At 40.1% G+C, this 18,301-nt stretch overlaps 4 protein-coding genes across 4 annotated transcripts in view; 3 read left to right on the forward strand and 1 right to left on the reverse strand.

Annotated features, from left to right (window-relative positions):
- Positions 1-15,295, forward strand: part of LOC117793984 (chaoptin) — a 74,968-nt gene extending 59,673 nt beyond the window's left edge. The window contains exons 6-8 of the mRNA XM_034634449.1: positions 8,637-11,598; positions 11,718-12,196; positions 13,238-15,295. Coding sequence (XP_034490340.1) covers positions 8,637-11,598; positions 11,718-12,196; positions 13,238-14,446 — 4,650 coding nt within the window. The 3' untranslated portion in view covers positions 14,447-15,295. The remainder of the gene's footprint in view (positions 1-8,636; positions 11,599-11,717; positions 12,197-13,237) is intronic.
- On the reverse strand, positions 4-930 carry LOC117793707. The gene is made up of 3 exons (XM_034634094.1): positions 894-930; positions 368-832; positions 4-304 (listed from the first exon to the last, which is right to left on the reverse strand). The coding sequence occupies exons 1-3, from the start codon at positions 913-915 to the stop codon at positions 111-113; spliced, it is 681 nt and encodes a 226-aa protein (XP_034489985.1). The 5' UTR covers positions 916-930; the 3' UTR covers positions 4-110.
- On the forward strand, positions 2,619-3,270 carry LOC117793719. Its single transcript, XM_034634102.1, has one exon. The coding sequence runs from the start codon at positions 2,634-2,636 to the stop codon at positions 3,159-3,161; it is 528 nt and encodes a 175-aa protein (XP_034489993.1). The 5' UTR covers positions 2,619-2,633; the 3' UTR covers positions 3,162-3,270.
- On the forward strand, positions 5,249-6,953 carry LOC117793696 (RNA-binding protein with serine-rich domain 1). The gene has a single exon (XM_034634083.1). The coding sequence runs from the start codon at positions 5,416-5,418 to the stop codon at positions 6,835-6,837; it is 1,422 nt and encodes a 473-aa protein (XP_034489974.1). The 5' UTR covers positions 5,249-5,415; the 3' UTR covers positions 6,838-6,953.
- Positions 15,296-18,301: the final 3,006 nt, after the last annotated feature.

Consider the following 18,301-nt stretch of genomic DNA (forward strand, 5'->3'; position numbering starts at 1 on the left):
AAATACCAATATTGTAGAGATTTCAGTTTATTATTTTAATTGATTTACACAAAAAAAAAAAAAAGCAGAAGAAATGGGCAGGAAAAATAGAGAAAGAAAATAGAATTTGTTTAGGACCTGCCAGTAGTGGATCGCAGAGTTGTTGTAGTTTCATGATCCTTTGGTGGCTCCGTAGTCGTTGTCCGCGATGAAGTTGGCAACAAGGGTCTGATTGTAACTTCAATCGAAGGCAGTTGACGGCAGGCATGAGGCTTGTCACCAAGTTGCATCTGGATACAGCGACGTCTGTCAGTCTGTCGCCAGTCTTAAGGAATAGAGAAGTAGTATGCATATGTAGTAAAGATGAGGATAAGAAGGCATCACTTACTGTCGCGTGGCGTCCCGAAACAATTGTTATTGAGCAGCTGGCAGCGGTTGGCGATCAACTTGCACACCTGGTGATTCCGGGAACGGATACAGATCTCCTGACCCTCCGTCGGTCTTGGACAGACTACCGTTCGATTGGGACAGTCCTGATAGCACCAGTAGGCATGTTGTGCCCCCGTTTCACGTACTCGCCGGCAATCCTTGCGGGGCGTATGCGTCCATCTCATTGTGACAAATGGATTCCGTCCATTCGCCTCGAGCAGCTCGCAAATGTTGTGGAAGCGGCGACACATGCCATCGGAAGTGCGGCCACAAACCCGTGGACTGCGTGCGGCACAAACAGGAGGCAGGAGACACGGAGGCCTAATCGTTGGCAATGTGGCAATCAAATTCGTGGGTGCTATTGTGGCGGGCGTGGCACTCGCCGGCATCTGTAGCAACAACAGCCCCAGGCCGAGAACACTGACTGCAAAAAGCATGTGAACGTCCAAAATCAGAGAACATGATAACAGATCCTTAGCACCTACCTATTAACGTGGTCAACTGCATGTTGTTCAAAGAGTTCTTGTCGGTTTCAAAACAGTTTCGATGGCTTTATAGCTCGTAGCCCGTGTGCAAACAATGGCGCCACGGAACGTCTGAAAGCAACAGCAGTTTTTATAGAACTTGCCACATTCTTAGCTGCCACGCGCCGCTTTTGTTTTCAACGTTTCTTAAGGTACATTCACCTTAAGATCAAAGTGCAACAATTATGCCGTTTACGCTTACGGGAACAACCTGTGCCAATGACTCAATTACAATCAGAATTTTTCGTAACTTTTAAAGAAAGTTTTTCAGGATTACAAAGAGTTGCCAGCCAAGGTTCTGATCACATTTCAGATAAGTTATTATGGCTTAACCAGAATTTAAATCAATTGAAAAATAAAACATATTCCAGAAATCTCCAACAACTCTGAAGAAACGAAAAAAAAACCCTTGTCGACATTTCTGAAACCAAGCAACCAATGTTTTATAATGTGAAAATATTTGTTGAGGGATTTGATCAAATTCTACGTTAATTGAATTAAATGAATATTTATGTTATATTAAAATTCATAAAAATTTTGTTAGAGTAAGAAATAAATTTCTAGTGGTATGACTTTCATTTCTTCACATTTGTCGTCTTTTTTTATTTTTCTTTTGAAGCTCTTTGTAAAAAAAGAAAAAAAATGTAGTAAAATAATTTGTATTTTTTAAATAAAATTCAAATTGGACAAACAGACTTCTTAGAATGTACTAGGCTATAATTCAAATTGTAAGGCAAGTGTCTGCATAACTTCGCAATAAATAGGAAAAAACTAACTCGTAAATTTTGTCCAATCTATAAAGTTTTACCATTATACATTTTATTTATTTATTTACTATATGCACGACTAAAAACAGTCGGCAAAGAAAAAATTAATAAGAATAAAAATTATGGTACGAATTAAAGTTTAAAATTAATATTAAATACAAATTATAAACTGAAAAGAAGAAAAAAAATTAAAATTATATTTCAGATCTGAGGTATGCAAAAATTTAAATGATCCAATATATGTTGCAAGGATTGGGGAAAACCCGGAAAAACCCAATCAGATCAATAAGTGTTAGTGTTGGTATTAGTAATAGTATTAATATTAGACTAGTACAAGGTAATAAAATAAGTAATTAGTAAGGTCAGAGATTTAACGAAAGGTATCAGAAAAGTGAGGATTTCGGGGAAGGGAGAGAGAGTTCCGAGGACAAAACGTGGAAAACGTGTCATAATTGGAGCATAAAACATTGAGCTCAATCATGGTCCTTAAGAAGAAACCCTAAGTTAAAATTTTGTGAAAAAATGCTTTGGTAACTTGACGTAAATCAAGTCAAGGCTCATCGACTGAAAATTGCATATAGTTAAACCAGTTTTAAGTATTATCAATGCCCCAAATGGAATGATCATATAAATAATTTCAACTGGTTGAATGTTTACTAAACTAGAATCAAATTGGATGAATGAATAAATGAATATATACAATAAATACGTTCGATTGTTCAATCGCATTCAAAACAAAGTCAAGTGTCCAAAACATATGCCACACATTTCGGTAGTAAACCTGTGAACGAGAAACAAAACGAATATGGCATACAATATAGTACTTGGCAATCGCTGGGAGTATAAATACCCTATCGAAATTGTCAGTATTCATCAGCTTCTGATAACAGCAACAGCTCCAATCAAGCCAGCTTTTAAGACCAGAAAAGGAATCATGTTCAAGCTTACAACTTGTTGTTTACTCCTCGTCGTCCTCGTGGCAGCCGCTGAGGCCAACAAGAAGGTGCGGCCTTGTGCGGGTCGTTGCAGCTACAAGGATTTGGCTGGCAGGGGAACGGTTTGTGCCCGTAACGCAAAAACCAACATTTGCACCAGGCTTCAGGCCTGCCAACTCCGTGAGCGCAACTGTGCCCTGAGGGAACTTGGCAAGGCCCCTCTAAGGCAGACATCCTCATCGAGCTGTGCCCGAGTTGTCGGCAAGAGCGGCAGTGCTCCCTGTGCATCGATCCGTCGTCGTCGTACCTCCAAGCGCAGGAGCTGCAGGAGCAACCCATCCTGCAGGCGTCAAAGGCCCAACAGCTGCTGGCGCACTCGGGATGGCCGCAACCTTTGGCTGAGCGCATGCAGCGCCCAGCAGAGGAACTGCGTCAACAGGAGGCGGCCGCATCTTCAGCTGACCCGCACCAACGACTGGGTGTGCCGTGACCCAAAGGACAAGGAGATTCTCCTCAACAAGCTGTAAGCCTGTCCTGCTGACAACTCATTCATGGCAACCCTGACGATAAACACAACTTATAAATAACCATATTTTTTTTTATTAGTTTATAAAATTTGCACACTTCTATCGCTTACTTTTTCGCTTGAATTCAGTTCTATACAAATAAAAAATATATGAAAAAATACTTATTTCTTATTTCGTTAATATCTGGCATCTTTTTATCAAGTTTTCTACCCAAAAACAGATAAACAGTGTGACCTTACCTAGGTAAACTACAGAATCACTTGCTATATATTTCTGGTCACTTTGAAGCAGTGCTGCCAACTTTTAAGAGGGTAAATACCAGCAAAATAGCTATAAAAAACAGCTATACACATGGCTGCCACTTAATAAAATAAAAAAAGCGCCAAAAAAATGTTTAAGAGAGAGCCGATTTCATTAAAAAGGAGCCAATTTCATGAAAACTACCCAATTCTTATAAAACAACCTAATTAATTGCAATACGGAAATTTTTTAACACATGTATATAAAAAATTTCTTTAAGAAATAAAATATTCAAATGAAACTAATATCAAAAAGCACATTTTTTTTAATTAACATGAACATTGAGAATTTCAGTACAATGGTACAATACATTTATATTTAATTAATTAACATAAACATTGAGAATTTCAGTACAATTTTACAATATATTTATATTGTTGAGAGCAAAAAAATATAGATCTAAATTACATTCTTAATAGTTTTCTAGAAACTCTTGATTAAATAAACCAAAAATGAGCCAATTCCAAAAAAAAAAAAAAAAGTGTCATTGCGCCAACTGGGAAAAAAAAGCCAGTTTTGGCGCAAAAACGCCAAGTGTGGCATCCGTGGCTATACATTCAAATAATGTTTACCAATAGAAATTTAAAAATAATTTTTATACAAACAAAATAGTAATTAAGAGCAACTTTGAAAAAACAGCTTAAGAGGTTTTTATTTCATAGCTTTTTTCAGTTTTTGAAAATAGCACCAAAGAATTTGTGAATACATTTTTGACTATGGTTTTTGTATCCACTTACAATATGAATACGTCGAGCATGGCGAAAGAGAACAGGGAGCATTGAACTCTTGAATGATGGATGGAAAGCCAAAAAATTTGCACTATAATGCAGAGGATACAAAAATGCATAATTAAATCACCTGGGAAGTGTCCTGCGTGTGTCTTTTCCTTGTTTTTTTTTTGTTGCAGATAGCCATCAGAAGGCCTTAAAACTTCCATTCGGCGATGGCAACAAATTCAAAACACACATAAATATTTCATAATGTTACAACAATAAAAATAAATATCATTTTATGGCAGCCATTTCTTTGTTCTGCTTTGTGTGTATTTTTTTTCTGGTTCCCGGTTCCTGGCTCCTCTGCCATGTCATTTCTGCACCTCCTTTCCAGCTTCTGGCTCGCATGACTTGGCCATAAATTTGCTGCGCGTTTAAGGCGCCAAGTAGAAGCGGCTGCCGGAACGAGGAGCTGGAAGAGTTGGCCAAAACGGCGCGACATCGCAAATGTTCAATAAATTAAAATCGACTGCCATAAATTTCCATGTCAGTACATTAATTAAAAGGCCGTAATTCGCTGGCCCATGTCACATAGTCTCCCCAGACTGCACTGTCCAACCATGTTCAGTTACCTGCATCAGCATCAGCATCTGCCTAGAACTCCGACTCCAACTCTGGTTTCATCCCAGCCCCAAATGGCAGTCGCATTTGTAGCGGAAATTTTGTAATTCATTGCAATTAAAAAGCCAAACAGTTCATTTTGGTAGGGCTTATTTTGCTTTTGGAAAATATTGTAAAAACTAGGAAGGTTTCTGGAATATACATTTTGTGCCTTGATGATTTCATGAATTGTTCACTTTTTAATATGATTATTAAATTAGAGTAAATAATGTGTAGTAAAATATACTGCTACTACATAAAATTTAAGACAAAAAAATTAAAACAAATTTATAAAATTAATTATAATAATCATTATTACATATTTATATATGGCTGTCGTAATCCTCGTACGTGTGTTGTCAACCCTGTTTTCACTTCAAACAAAGTCCATAAAATTGTCGGTATTAAGTAAGCTTTGACTTAACCGTTTCAGGGTTTTTAGTCCACGTTAGCAGCCAAGTCATTTGCCATTTAATCTCGTCGAGTCACAAGCAACGCATCAGAGCTCTGATAGAAATTAAAAAATTGTAAAAAAAAAAGAAAAACGATTTTAATTCCTTGGTAAGAAGTTCGTAATTGAAATGCCTAGAACACCTACCGGTAAAGCAAGGAGCAACGGCGAGACGTCGTCCAAGAAGGAGAAAGTGGAGAAGAAGGACAAGCCGTCAAAGTCATCCAAGACGTCTGTACCACCACCGAAGAAAAAGATGAAGTGCTCCTCGCCGCCCAGCTCGGCCAGCAGCGATAGCGACACCGATTCCACCAACAGCGGCTCGAGCGTCTCCTCAAGCAGCTCATCATCGTCGTCAAGCGATTCGGAGAGTGAAACTGAAAAAAAGAAGAAGAAACGTGAACGTCGCTATTCACTCCGGAAAAAATCAACAAAGAAATCATCAAAGTCAACACCGAAGCGCAGTTATTCGCGTAAAGCATCTGGAGTACCATCAGCCACGTCCACACCCACTCTGGCTTCGTCATCGGCTCCCATTTCGGTTCCCATGCCAATGCCAATACCGTTACCAGTACCAGCTCCCCTGCCAACTCCGGTACCCGCTCCCGTGCCAGAGCCTGGAGTTCCTTCATTTGCAATTTGGTCGCCAGTTCCCATCCAGAAGCATCAGAGTCGCTGTGTTAATCATCGACGTACTCCTGAAGCCAGAAATAGAATCATTTCTACCGCCAAGTCGCCAAGTTGCAAACACAAGAAGGAACTGGTTGGTAGAGCCAAGGACAAGGACAAGGATAGAGATCAGCTATCATCGGGAGTCAAGGCCAAAGGGCAAAGCCCACCAGCTCGTACCGGTGGCAAACAAACGGAGAAAGATAAGGAGAATTATCAGCGTCAAGTTATCAAGGTTAAGGATAAGGAATGCCCGAGGATCAAGGACAAAGACAGGCGCTCACCAACTCGTCAATCGGGAGTTTCCAGCAGCAAGGCACCTACCAAAAATGAGAGGGAACGTGCAGGTTCACGGGCTCCACACCGGGAGAAGCGGCTTTTATCGCATTCACGGGAAAGGGAACGGGATCGACGCTCCGTAAGGCGTTCAATAGAGAGGCATAGTAACAGAGACCGACGCTCATCATCAAGAAGATCCCGGCCGAGGCGCTCCAGGTCACAAACGTCGCGCACTCCAAGTCCATGGCGCTTAAGTTCGCACCGTTTGAAGACGGTACGCCTGCATATCAAGGGTCTGACCCGTCAGGTGACCAAGACGCACATTGTCGAGATCTTTGGCAGCTTTGGGCCCTTGACCAACGTTGATTTTCCCGTCAATCATTATCATCAGGGAAATAACTATTCTCGAACCGGGCGTGGTTTCGCATTTGTCGAGTTTGCAAATCCCAAGGACTGCGAGACTGCCCTCAGGAGCATGGACGGTGGCAAGATCGATGGCCATCGGATCATCGTATCGCCCTTTCAAGCTAACATGCTCCGTTTGCCCATGCGCAGGCGCAATCCCTCACCTCTAATCGTACGCAATCACGATAGAAACTACTGAATCCTGGACTCAAGATGGAACACGGGACATTCCCAACTATACGAAGCAGCACATCCATATTGACCATTGCATCATTTGTGACACGTGGAATATTCATAATAAACAGTAACAGCAGATTTAGTGTGTTTTCATCTATTAGAGATGTACTCCGATCAATAGAAGCTTTTTATCGATAGCTACTATGCCCGCTTTCAGCTTTTTTCCGCTTAACAATATATCGATACTTTCCAGCACTAAAGGTTGTTTTGTTTTAATGAAAGCCACCTTTAATAAATGACATGTGGATACGACTAGTAACTGCCCCTATTTAATAACTAGAACAATTGTTTGTTTTTGTACGGATTGCATGACCGATAAACAAACATCGAGGCTCGCTTTCAATAAATTCTCAACAATCTTTGCGCCGTTGTCACATTTATTGGCTTTGTTGAGCTGTCAAAAGGGCAACTCAATAACAGCATATTTTCCTTTTTATTTTTGTGCATTCTTTCATTTCATTTGTGTTCCCTGATTTTATTCAATTTTTCTGTGAAATTATATGAACTGCGTGAAAAATATGAAGAGAAAAATATTAAACATCATGTAAACAACAGCTCTCGTAATACAAAATGGGAATGTTCATAGTATTTTATGAAGTAGGAAGCAGATAGCGAGTGAAGCGTTATTTTGCGATTTCCATTGTTATGGCCATGTTCTCTCGCCTGGCCAGAAACTTTCGTCACTTTCCCTGCCGCACTCGCTGCTGGAATTTATTGCTGTTGTTCTCGTTGTTTTTGTTGTTGTGCTTTAACCATTTTAGTTGCATGCATAAAAAATGAACCAACTTTTCAATTAATTGCTATCAAAAACAATGTAAATATTTTATGGCATGGCAAACAGGTGATACGGGACAAAACAGATGTGCAAATAAATAAATAAATGAATGAATGAAGAACAGAAAAGACTTTCTGTTAAATGTGATCAACTCTGAGAAACCCTGTATTATAGAATCTCCTACTCTTTTCCATACAATTTACATATATGTATATAGTTTAAAGTTTAAACGCACTAACTTTTCTAACAAAAGTGCAAGGCTTGATAAATTCTATTTTATTAAGTAGACTTAACTAAATATTTGTAATAAAAAGATTTAAATTATTAAATGTTAGAATACTGCAATTTTGCAATTTGTATTTTCAACTTAAGACAAACACTGATATCGCCTGAATTCGATATTGTGATTTTCGAAAATTTTATATTATAAATGTCAAGTTTTAACTTGTTATCAAATTCTTATGTCAAAATTTGTATAAAACAATACCTTTAATTTGATTTTGAGAAATTACATTTTCTTGTAAAAAAAATGACAAATTTCGACTTGTAAAGTTGAGTATTTTATGTTATTATAAGCATATCTTTAGTGTTTTTAGTCCGATCCTGACAACATTGGTAGCAAAACTCTTGTCAACACCAGGACTTTCAAAATATCATAGAATCAAACATTAAAGCATAATTTTCGTCTATGCAAGCACTAAAAACTCAAAATTTTTCAACTCAAAAATCATGGGACTAGGAATTGACTTTAAAACTATGGTTTCTTGATGAAAACCATAAAATTGACCGTAGATTAAAAAATTGGGTTACAAATTATTGTGAAGAACCCTAATGTAAATATATGTACTTGTGTATTTAGTTTTGCTGCTCCAAAACAATTGCGTATATCATCTGCAAAAAAAAAAAAATTAACTTTATCTGTTAGAGTGTTGTGTGTGTAAGCAATCTAATGCAATCTAATGTTTTATTTTTTATTTATTTTTTAGCTGCCGTCACGTGCACTAAGCTCGATGCAAAAGCTGACTGCTCTGGATTTTGATTACAATGAGATTGTGCGCATCGAGGATTACAGTTTCTATGGCCTACGTGTGTCCAAGCTGAATATAAAGGGGAATCGATTGCAGAGTATTCCGGAGAATGGATTTGCCGGACTGGAGGAGTGCATGCAGGAGATTGATGTGTCTGAGAATGGATTGCGTACGTTTCCAATGATGGCCCTGCGCAAGTTGAGCCATCTGCGGATTCTACGACTATCCAATAACAAGATATCCACATTCTATGGCGACATACAGCTTGCCACCAACAATGCTTCGGCAGCAGCAGCTGCAGCATCCGCATTGCAGTTGCCATCTCTGATCCTGTTGGACCTTAGCTCGAATCAGTTCAGCGAGATTGTCCACGATTGCTTTCGAGCTTTTCCACAGCTGCAGACGCTGTCCTTCTATGCCAATCAGATAGAGCTTGTGCAGCCGGAGGCATTCAAGAGCCTGAAGGAGCTAATGTCCCTGGACATGTCACACAATCGGATTATTACACTCGATCCCAAAGTCTTTGATAAGAACAAGCGTCTGCAGACGGTCGACTTGAGTCACAATCACATCCATGCCATCAGTGGAGTGTTCTCGAATCTGCCCCAGCTCCGGGAGGTGTTCCTCTCGGAGAATAATATTTTGGAGTTGCCGGCGGACGCGTTCACCAACTCGACCCTTGTCGATGTCATCTATTTGGAGTCGAATGGCATTGCGCACATTGATCCCAATGTCTTTAGCACCTTGGCTAACTTGGATCATTTGTACTTGCGCTCGAATTTCATTCCCCTGGTGCCTGTCACCCTCTTTGACAAGTGCACGAAGCTATCATCGCTCTCCCTGGACAACAATGAGATCCAGGACCTGGAGATTGGCATGTTTCGCAAGCTGGAACAGCTGCGGGAAGTGCGACTGCACAACAATCGTATTCGACGGGTGAGGAAGGGGGTCTTTGAGCCTCTGCCCTCGTTGCAGGAGTTGCACATTCAGAAGAACAACATTGAGGATATTGAACCGGGAGCGTTTCACACTTTGCGCAATATGCAGCACATTAATCTGCAGGACAATCAGCTGACTGTGCTGGAGGACATCTTTCCAGAGCAGAATTCATCCTTACTATCAATTCAACTGGAGGCGAACTATCTGCATAAGATCCATCAACGCACCTTTCGCCAGCAGCAAAGGATTCAGATCATGTGGCTGCGGGACAATCAGCTGGTGAGAATCGATCGATCTCTGTTCGTGGACACACCACAGCTGGGAAGGCTCTACCTGAGCAACAATCTCATACGGGAGATCGAGAAGGATACATTCGGCAGTCTGGTGCAGCTGAAGTTTCTCGACCTGAGCGGCAATCAATTGAGGCAGCTGCGACGCGATTACTTTGCAACATTGCAGAGCCTGGAGGAGCTGAGCCTGGCCCACAATCAGATCGAGGCCATTGAGGGTTACGCCTTCAGCAGGTTGAAGCAGCTCAAGTCGCTGGATCTGTCGCACAATCCGCTCGTACAGGTCACCCGAGATATCTTCCTGGAGGAGCTGCCACTAAGTACGCTCAATCTGCGCAACACTTCACTCCGGAAAGTGGAGCTGCACACGTTCAAGTCTTTGCAGAATCTGAATGAACTGAATCTGGAACGGAATCAACTGAATCCAGCGGATATTCAGAAGCTGGATGTGCCCAGTCTGCGCCGTCTGCATCTGTCCCACAACAACTTCAGTCATGTGGGCATTGGCGGAGGTGTCGCTGGTGTCGGTGGTGTCGCTGGTATCGGTGGCATCATGTCGGGCATGTTCGATAAGCTGCGCTCCCTCCAGCAACTCTCGATGGCCAACTGCAGTCTGACCAGCATTCCTGACCAGCTCTTTGCCAAGAATACCAATCTGGTTCGCATCGATCTCTGCGACAATCAGCTGACCGAAATGAATCGCAACATCTTCAGCGGATTGAATGTGTTCAAGGAGTTGCGACTCTGTCGCAATAATCTCATTGAGTTTCCACACATCGCTCTGTACAATCTAAGCACACTGGAGACTCTGGATCTGGCCAGGAATCAGCTCATCTCGATCGATTTCTTTAAACTGAGTGGCACCCTCAACTTGCGCCAACTCGTGCTCCGGGACAATAAAATCAACTCGTTGAGCGGCTTCAATGCGGTGAATCTGACGCAACTGGACAATGTGGACCTGAGTGGCAATCTGTTGCTCTCGTTGCCCGCCAACTTTCTGCGTCATTCGATCAACTTGCAGCGTGTCGACTTGTCCAGCAATCGTTTTCTTCAGATCCCCAGCTCGGCGCTGTCGGATGGGTCCATTCCACGCTTGTCCTGGCTGAATTTAACCGGCAATCCGATCAACAAGATCTATACGGTGAAGGAGGAACGTTATCTGTATTTAAAGGAGCTTTACATCTGCCAGACGAATCTCTCTATACTCACCTCCAAGGACTTTGAGGCCTTTCAGGCTCTGCAGGATTTACATTTGATCAACAATCGCATCACACGCATTTCTCCCGGCGCTTTTAAAGCGCTGACGAATCTTCTCACTCTCGACATTAGTGTGAATGAATTGGAGATGCTGCCCAAGGAACGACTCCAGGGATTGCGTCTGCTCCGCCTCCTGAATATATCGCACAACACGTTGAAGGATCTGGATGAGTTCAGCGGCGACTTGGCCCAACTGCAGACCCTCGACTTGAGCTTCAATCAATTGGATCGCATCTCAAAAAAGTCCTTTCGTAATCTGCATGGTCTTGTCGAGCTGCTGCTGATGGGAAACCGCATGACGGCGTTGTCCAATGATGCTTTTCGCTATCTGCGCAAACTGCATCTGCTCGATCTGCGCAAGAATTACTTTGAGCTGGTGCCGCTGGAGCCATTGAAACCCTTGGAAACAAATCTGCGCACTCTGAAACTGGAGGGTGAGTCCAAGTTAATTGTAACGCTTTTATTGTTGAACAGTTTGCTGACATTTTTGGCATTTCCCGTTTCCCGTTTCCCGTTTTCCATATTTCCCATTTGTTCAATTTGCAACACACAGAGAATCCACTGCATTGCAGTTGCGATGCACAAAAGCTCTGGGAATGGCTGCGGGATCATCGCAAATGGTCGCTATCGCCAACGGGGGGCGATAACATTAATTATCTGAGGTGCGAACACCCAACGGAGCTGAGGGGCAAGGTGTTTGGACGCATGGAGCCGCAGCAATTTTGTGATGCCCCATTAATACCCAAAATGGCCATTCAGGACATTCAGCCATATTCGGTTGTTGTCTCCTGGCAGAGTCGCGACCATTTGGGCCTCACTGGATTCGAAATTGTTTACCATGCCACCGGCGATGGACTCGTTGCCGGACCAACCGACCGCGACCAAAACAGAGCCCATGATGTTCATCGCGATTGGGACAGAGCACAGGACAGGGAAAGAGATAAAGACCGCGACTACGATAGACCCCACAATGGAGAGCGAGAGAGAGACCGGGATAGAGAACGTCTGGCCCAATTTACTGCTACGGATGAGGTGAGTTGAGACCCCGTCCAGACCCCGTCCAGCACCAGGACCAGGACCAGGACCTGACGCCAAATTTGATAGTAATTTGATGGTAAATACTGGACGTTGGACAGTCAGAGTTTGAGCCGCAGTCCGACTCCGAGTCTGAGTCCGAGTCTGAGCTGTCCTCATCCCTGTGTCAGGCCCGTAATTTTCTTTTAATAAACGCTTAATCAACGCCCTGGGGGTTGTGCAGGAATGCCTATCGAGGGGTGGGTAATGTGGGTGGGTAATGTGACGCCACCAAAGGTGTGTGGACCCATTCGATCGGCGATAAACTGCGCAACTTTGTGCATACAAAATTTAATTTAAACATCACGTTGCCTCGGGTTCACTGACTGAATAGAAGATGCTGTGACGGTCACCAAACAGTGGGAAAATACTAAAGAATATAGGTCAGATTTTGATTAGAACCACTTACCAATTTTAAATATTTTCTGTTTTTTTTTTTATTATTAAATATCAAATTTTGTAGTATTTTTACTTGTTCCTATAAATTGTTAATTAATAGGTGTGCCAACTAGATCCGGTTAGTATCCGAGGATTATTAGGAGTTTTTAAAAAGAGTTTGCAAGTTAAATATTAAATTATTATTATTAAATATTAAATTTACGAAATGTTATTTAATAACTGATTCAGCTGTTTACAGTTTACAATAAATAAATAGATTCGGTTAGCAGCCGAGGATTATAAGGAGTTTTTTAAAAAGAGTTTTAAAGATTTGTATGGTTTTTATCATAATCAATAAATAAATTGATAAGAATTATATATATTTTTAGATTAAAAATAGATATATTAATTGAAATGTTACTTTTACTTAAAATTTAACCATTGTACTGACCAGTTAGTTACAGGACGGCCGCAGGCAATGCGAAACATTTTAAATAAAACGACACGAAGATGGAGATGATGAGGATTTGGGTTTGGGGATTGGATATTATGATTTTGGTATAAACTTGAGGTGGAGTCACGGCAATAACAATCTTGAAACTTGGTTAATTTATTCCACAGATACACGGGAAGCGTCTGAACGGCACGGCCAGCTCGACAAAGCTAACAAAGTTGAGCCCCAACACGCGCTATCACATCTGCGTCATCGGCACCGGTAATTGGCTCTCGGAGCCTTTGGCCAATGCGCTTCAAAGGCTGCACTACAACGAGTCCAGGGACGAGTTGCTGCTGACGATGACAGGCGGCAACCCTGGCATGTCTGGTGATGTCTCCTTGTCGGCCGCCTCGCCCCCATTACCGGAAGCCTACTCGCCCTATCATCACCTGAACGAGGCGGAGGCGGAGAGGGAGAGAGAGGCGGAGAGGGATGAGGAGCTGGATCAACAGCAGCAGCAGCAGGCGCTAATCGAGAACAGCATTGTGACGGACAATGTGCTGCACGAGGTGCTCAAGAACTCGCACTTTTCGGCGTGCACGGATGTGCAGACGCTCGACTCGACACCTAGCTTGATTACGGATGAGAATGGGCTGTCCAGTAATGGATTTATTCACTCGATATTGACACGTCGCCTGGGCCTCATTGTCGGCTGTTGTCTGGGGATTATTGTTTTCATCGTGATGATCTCGGTCCTCAGCTATGTGAAGCTAAAGAAGCAACGCATCGAGAACGCCAAACGACAGGCGGCAATGCCACCGGAATACATCTCCTATCGTCACTTCTCCATTCCCAACGAGGAGCTCACACGAACCGCAGCGAATGTTGCCACTGCGGCAGCTGCAGCTGCAGCAGCGGCTGCATCGGCATCATCCACGTCAGCAGCGACGTCGGCATCGGCATCGGCGTCGACAGCAACTGGCAATGCCGCACAACAGCACCACACAATGTCGAGTGTGCCGAGCGGCATCAGTGCTCATATCAGCGGGACCAGCTTGAGCACTGGCACCACCACAACCACAGCCACAACGCCCATTGGCGGTGTGCCCTTGCCGCTGGTCAAGTCCGGCAGTCGCAGTCCCATTGTGGGCATAGCGGGACTTGTTGTCGATGGGAATGGGATCGGTGAGGCAGGCAGCGTGGTTGCCGTCTCCACCTCGCTGGCCAACAGCAATGGTGCTGCAAGTCATGCCCACAATCACAATCACACTCACAATCACAACCATCATAGTCACAATCACCAGGGACAGGGGCATCGACAAAACAACGGTGCTATCGGTGGTTACATGGCGGCCGGAGTGGTGCTCAATACGAATCACTTGAGTGTCTGTTAGTCGCATTTAATGTTATTCAATTTATGCAATTGGGTCTCAATACTTCACTTATCACAGCTGTCAAATGAATGAAATACGTTATATACTAACATATACTCTCGAAATCATTTAGTCGAGTCGGTCAGAGAGTTTACCAATGTGTCCCCTTTCCTACTGATCTGTGAACTCACGTACTATATTTCATATTTCAAATAACATTCAATTCATTTAGCGTAACTTTTTCAATCAGAGAGAAATGCCAAAGGATTTTTATGTTTTTCAATGTGGCCCAAAAATGCATTTAATTTATAAGCATAAATCCCAAACAAAAAACAGCAAACAGAATATAAAAAAAAAATCAAAAAGAAAATAAAGAAAAACATAAACTAGGTTAGTGATATTCATCATGATGCGTTCAACGTTCGTTTAGTTATGAAACAATTTTAAGGAAAATCAAACAAAATAATTTTCAATGTAAATAAAAATTGAATCGAATTGAAAACTCGGCGCTAAAGCCAGTAAACCAAAATGAAATCAATGAAAATCAGTTTTAGATTAATGATAAAAATATATGGAAATATGGAAAATATACAATTAAATACTATGAAAAATGTCAGATGTGACGTATAAATCAAACCAAATGCCAGTTATTGCAGCTAAATATGTAGGATATAAACACATAAACACACACACACTCACACCTACACCTGTAATCAAAGAAATACATTTTTTTTTTGCCAGAAAAAAAAAACCAAATTTAGTATTAATCGATCGAATTTTTTTTGAAGAGCAGCGCGGTAAGTAAAAAAAAAACTAAGAATTAGCAAAGGAGAAATAATTGTATGAGTATAAAAAAGTAGCATATATAATTGAAAGAGAAACATATTAACTAATTAATTACCAAATAATAATTATAGTAATAATAAAAAAAATAAATATAATTAATTAAGTGCGCGACATGCAGTTAATTGTTAGCAACAACTCAAAGAGTTTCATTTGTAAAATGCATAAATCTGTTTTTTTGGTCCTCATAGTTAACTTTAATGGTATTTTATGGCGTTCTTTTTAGCCTTTTTTTTGGTATTATAAATAAACTTATTATTGATTAAATAAATAACTTTAGCTTTAGTCAAAGATTTAGCTATATATAAAAAAAAAATGAATTGAAGGCAACTTATCGATAAGTCATATGACAAGGAAAACAAGAAACTAACATATTTATATGGCAAAAAGAAGTGTAGTTTGAGGATGAGAATGTATAACAATTACTTTATAGCCAGCTGGGAATGCGATAACTAAATAAAACGAGCAGCAAACAAACGGTCAAAACCAATTTATGGCAAAAGTGCAACAATTTACATAATGACACACAAGCAACAATAACAAAAGAACTAAAATTTTAATGAAAAAACAAAACAAATGCAAATGCAAATTGTGCTCGAGAATTTCTAGCAAAAGTACTCGTAAGCAAAGCAAGAGACAAACAACAAATCAAATGTTAAGAATTGTTCCCCCCTTATGCATACATCTTCAGCTTACAGTTTCACTTCCGGTTTTCCACTAGTTAACCTCCCCTTTCCTTTTCTTTCCGTCACTACCCTTCTCTTGAATGCATAGATCCTTTTCGAGTTATTTCTATTATTTATTCACGCTGCTTGGACATTTGTTTTATTCAAAATCAAATGAAAACAACAACTGAAAACTATTTTCTTTGGCCTGCCGAAGATGTAATACCCTTGCAGTTAGAATGTTACAGTCAAAACTTAATAAGCATTTGTTGACTCTTCTTTCTATTGTTGTCTTTTGAATTCCTTGTAAAATTGAGTAACACTTAATATAACTAAACATCGAAATAAATATTACTATGAGGAATATAAAACATATAAATCCGATTTTCCGATTTAATACTTCTATCTAAATATTACATTGTTCGAAAAATAATTTAATGAAATGACTAACACAAAAAAGTCGACTCAGCTCATGAAATAAATTTCATTTTAGTGAAATATCTGTCAATTTTTCATCAATTGTCGTTGTTTAAAGAGGAGGCAATTTCTTAATTTTTCAAATTTAACGATTCATGAATGCTTCGTATAAATGTAGTAATTATATAGATTCAGAGACAGTTAAATATTCAAATAAGCTAAGGACTAAATTGCTTCAACTGTTGATCAAGAATATAGGAATTTATATATCATCTGCAAGGGTATAACAATGGATTTTGTATGTATAAGCACAACTACGTATATAAAAGAACTTCAAAAACGCAAAAAACAAATAAATAGGGACAAAATGGTTACACATACGAAGAGAGAAAAAAAAGAAATAGCTGCGCATATTGCAAATGCAAATCTAAATCAAAAATCGAACTTAAGAAACAAATAAGCCGAGCATTAATTATTTTGCCAAAGCAAAAAAAAAGAAAAATACGATTAAGAGGAATATGCCGTATTAATGATGCTTTCAATGCTCTGTGTTCTACAGTCTACAGTCTAATGTGAAGTACACATCTAGTTCTAGTCTCATGTAGAACATTAAAAGCAAATGCGAAACATTTAAGGGCAAAGAAAAAGAATCCGCAAAACACTTAAGCAAATACAATAAATGAAATTATTATTAATAAATATTGTATGGAATGCAACAACTAAATATAAATAAATGACAAAACAAACTTAATAAATAGTTTCCTTTAATAAAAACTTTACTTTATGTTAGCAAAATCTCTTATAATATTTCCTCTTCAGCTGTTATTACTTTCATCTTTTGGTTGATCGATGAACTTCAATTTTATCTTGTGGTTCGTTTAGTTTCAACTAATATTTGCAATTTGCTGCTAAGTTGAGGCTGTTCCTGCACTTTTTGTTCTTGGATTTTTTAGGAAATTTTAATTAAATGGAAATTTCCGCTGTCTTGAGCACGTATTCTCATCAACGGCATTAAATGCAATGCGGAATTTTAATTAGGCTCGCAAAAACACACACACACACACACACAAACACATACGCATCCAGCGACCAAGGGAGAAGTTATGGAAAGTACATTTATAGAGTGTGGCACATAGAAACACATGTATGTACATTAGGGTGCATCGATTTGTATGGTTAAAAAAAAAAATACGTAACCTACGGTCAATTATTAGAGGTTTTCACAAAGAAATCATAGTTCCAAAATGAATTCCTAGTTCCCGCTTTTTGAGTTGAAAAATATATTTTTTCGAAATTGTAATCATGATATTATTAACATAATTTTTGTAGTTTTTAGTCCGATCCTGACAAGATTGGTGTTAAAACTCTCGTTAGGACCAGGACTTTCAAAACTATGTAGAATCATCATAGAATTAAAGGACTTATTGTCCTCAAAACAATTTTAAAGTAAAAACACAATATTTTTCAACTCGAAAAGCGGGGACTAGGAATTGATTTTAGAACTATGGTTCCTTGGTGAAAACATCTTAGAATTGACCGTAGATGACAAATTTTGGTTGGCATTTTTTGTGAAAAGATCGATGCACCTTAATGTTCATGGTACATACGAGTATGCCTGCAACAAGGCGACACATCGCGACTTGTGTGTTGGTTGTGACTGTGTAATCCTTTGGCGGTGTGTGCAACAGGATTTACCGTACAATTGCAACCAAGCACAACAACAAACAAACACAACAAACACATCTATTAATACACATGTGTATGTGCTGTAGTCCATGCTTCAGTTGATTTGACAATAGTTTCTCACCAGTTTGCCAATGACACTAGCTAAAATAATGTAGTTTAATCTTCAATAAAAGCTGATTGTAAACTTGGCAAATAAAAGCACCTTAAAGTAATGCGCGAAATGATCTTAAAGCTTAACAGACTGTGATATAAGGCAAAATCACCT

Source organism: Drosophila innubila, chromosome X (genome assembly GCF_004354385.1).
Source record: "Drosophila innubila isolate TH190305 chromosome X, UK_Dinn_1.0, whole genome shotgun sequence".
Classification (NCBI taxonomy): Eukaryota; Metazoa; Arthropoda; class Insecta; order Diptera; family Drosophilidae; genus Drosophila; species Drosophila innubila.

What these genes read in the sequence shown, in the direction of transcription:
- LOC117793719 (XM_034634102.1), top strand. Translation starts at nt 2,634, where the DNA reads ATGTTCAAGCTTACAACTTGTTGTTTACTCCTCGTCGTCCTCGTGGCA.
- LOC117793707 (XM_034634094.1), bottom strand. Translation starts at nt 915, where the DNA reads ATGCAGTTGACCACGTTAATAG. An exon ending in GCAGTTGACCACGTTAATAG is followed by an intron (nt 833 to 893) that starts GTAGGTGCTAAG and finishes TGCTTTTTGCAG; the next exon opens with TCAGTGTTCTCGGCCTGGGG. An exon ending in TTTCGGGACGCCACGCGACA is followed by an intron (nt 305 to 367) that starts GTAAGTGATGCC and finishes CTATTCCTTAAG; the next exon opens with ACTGGCGACAGACTGACAGA.
- LOC117793696 (XM_034634083.1), top strand. Translation starts at nt 5,416, where the DNA reads ATGCCTAGAACACCTACCGGTAAAGCAAGGAGCAACGGCGAGACGTCG.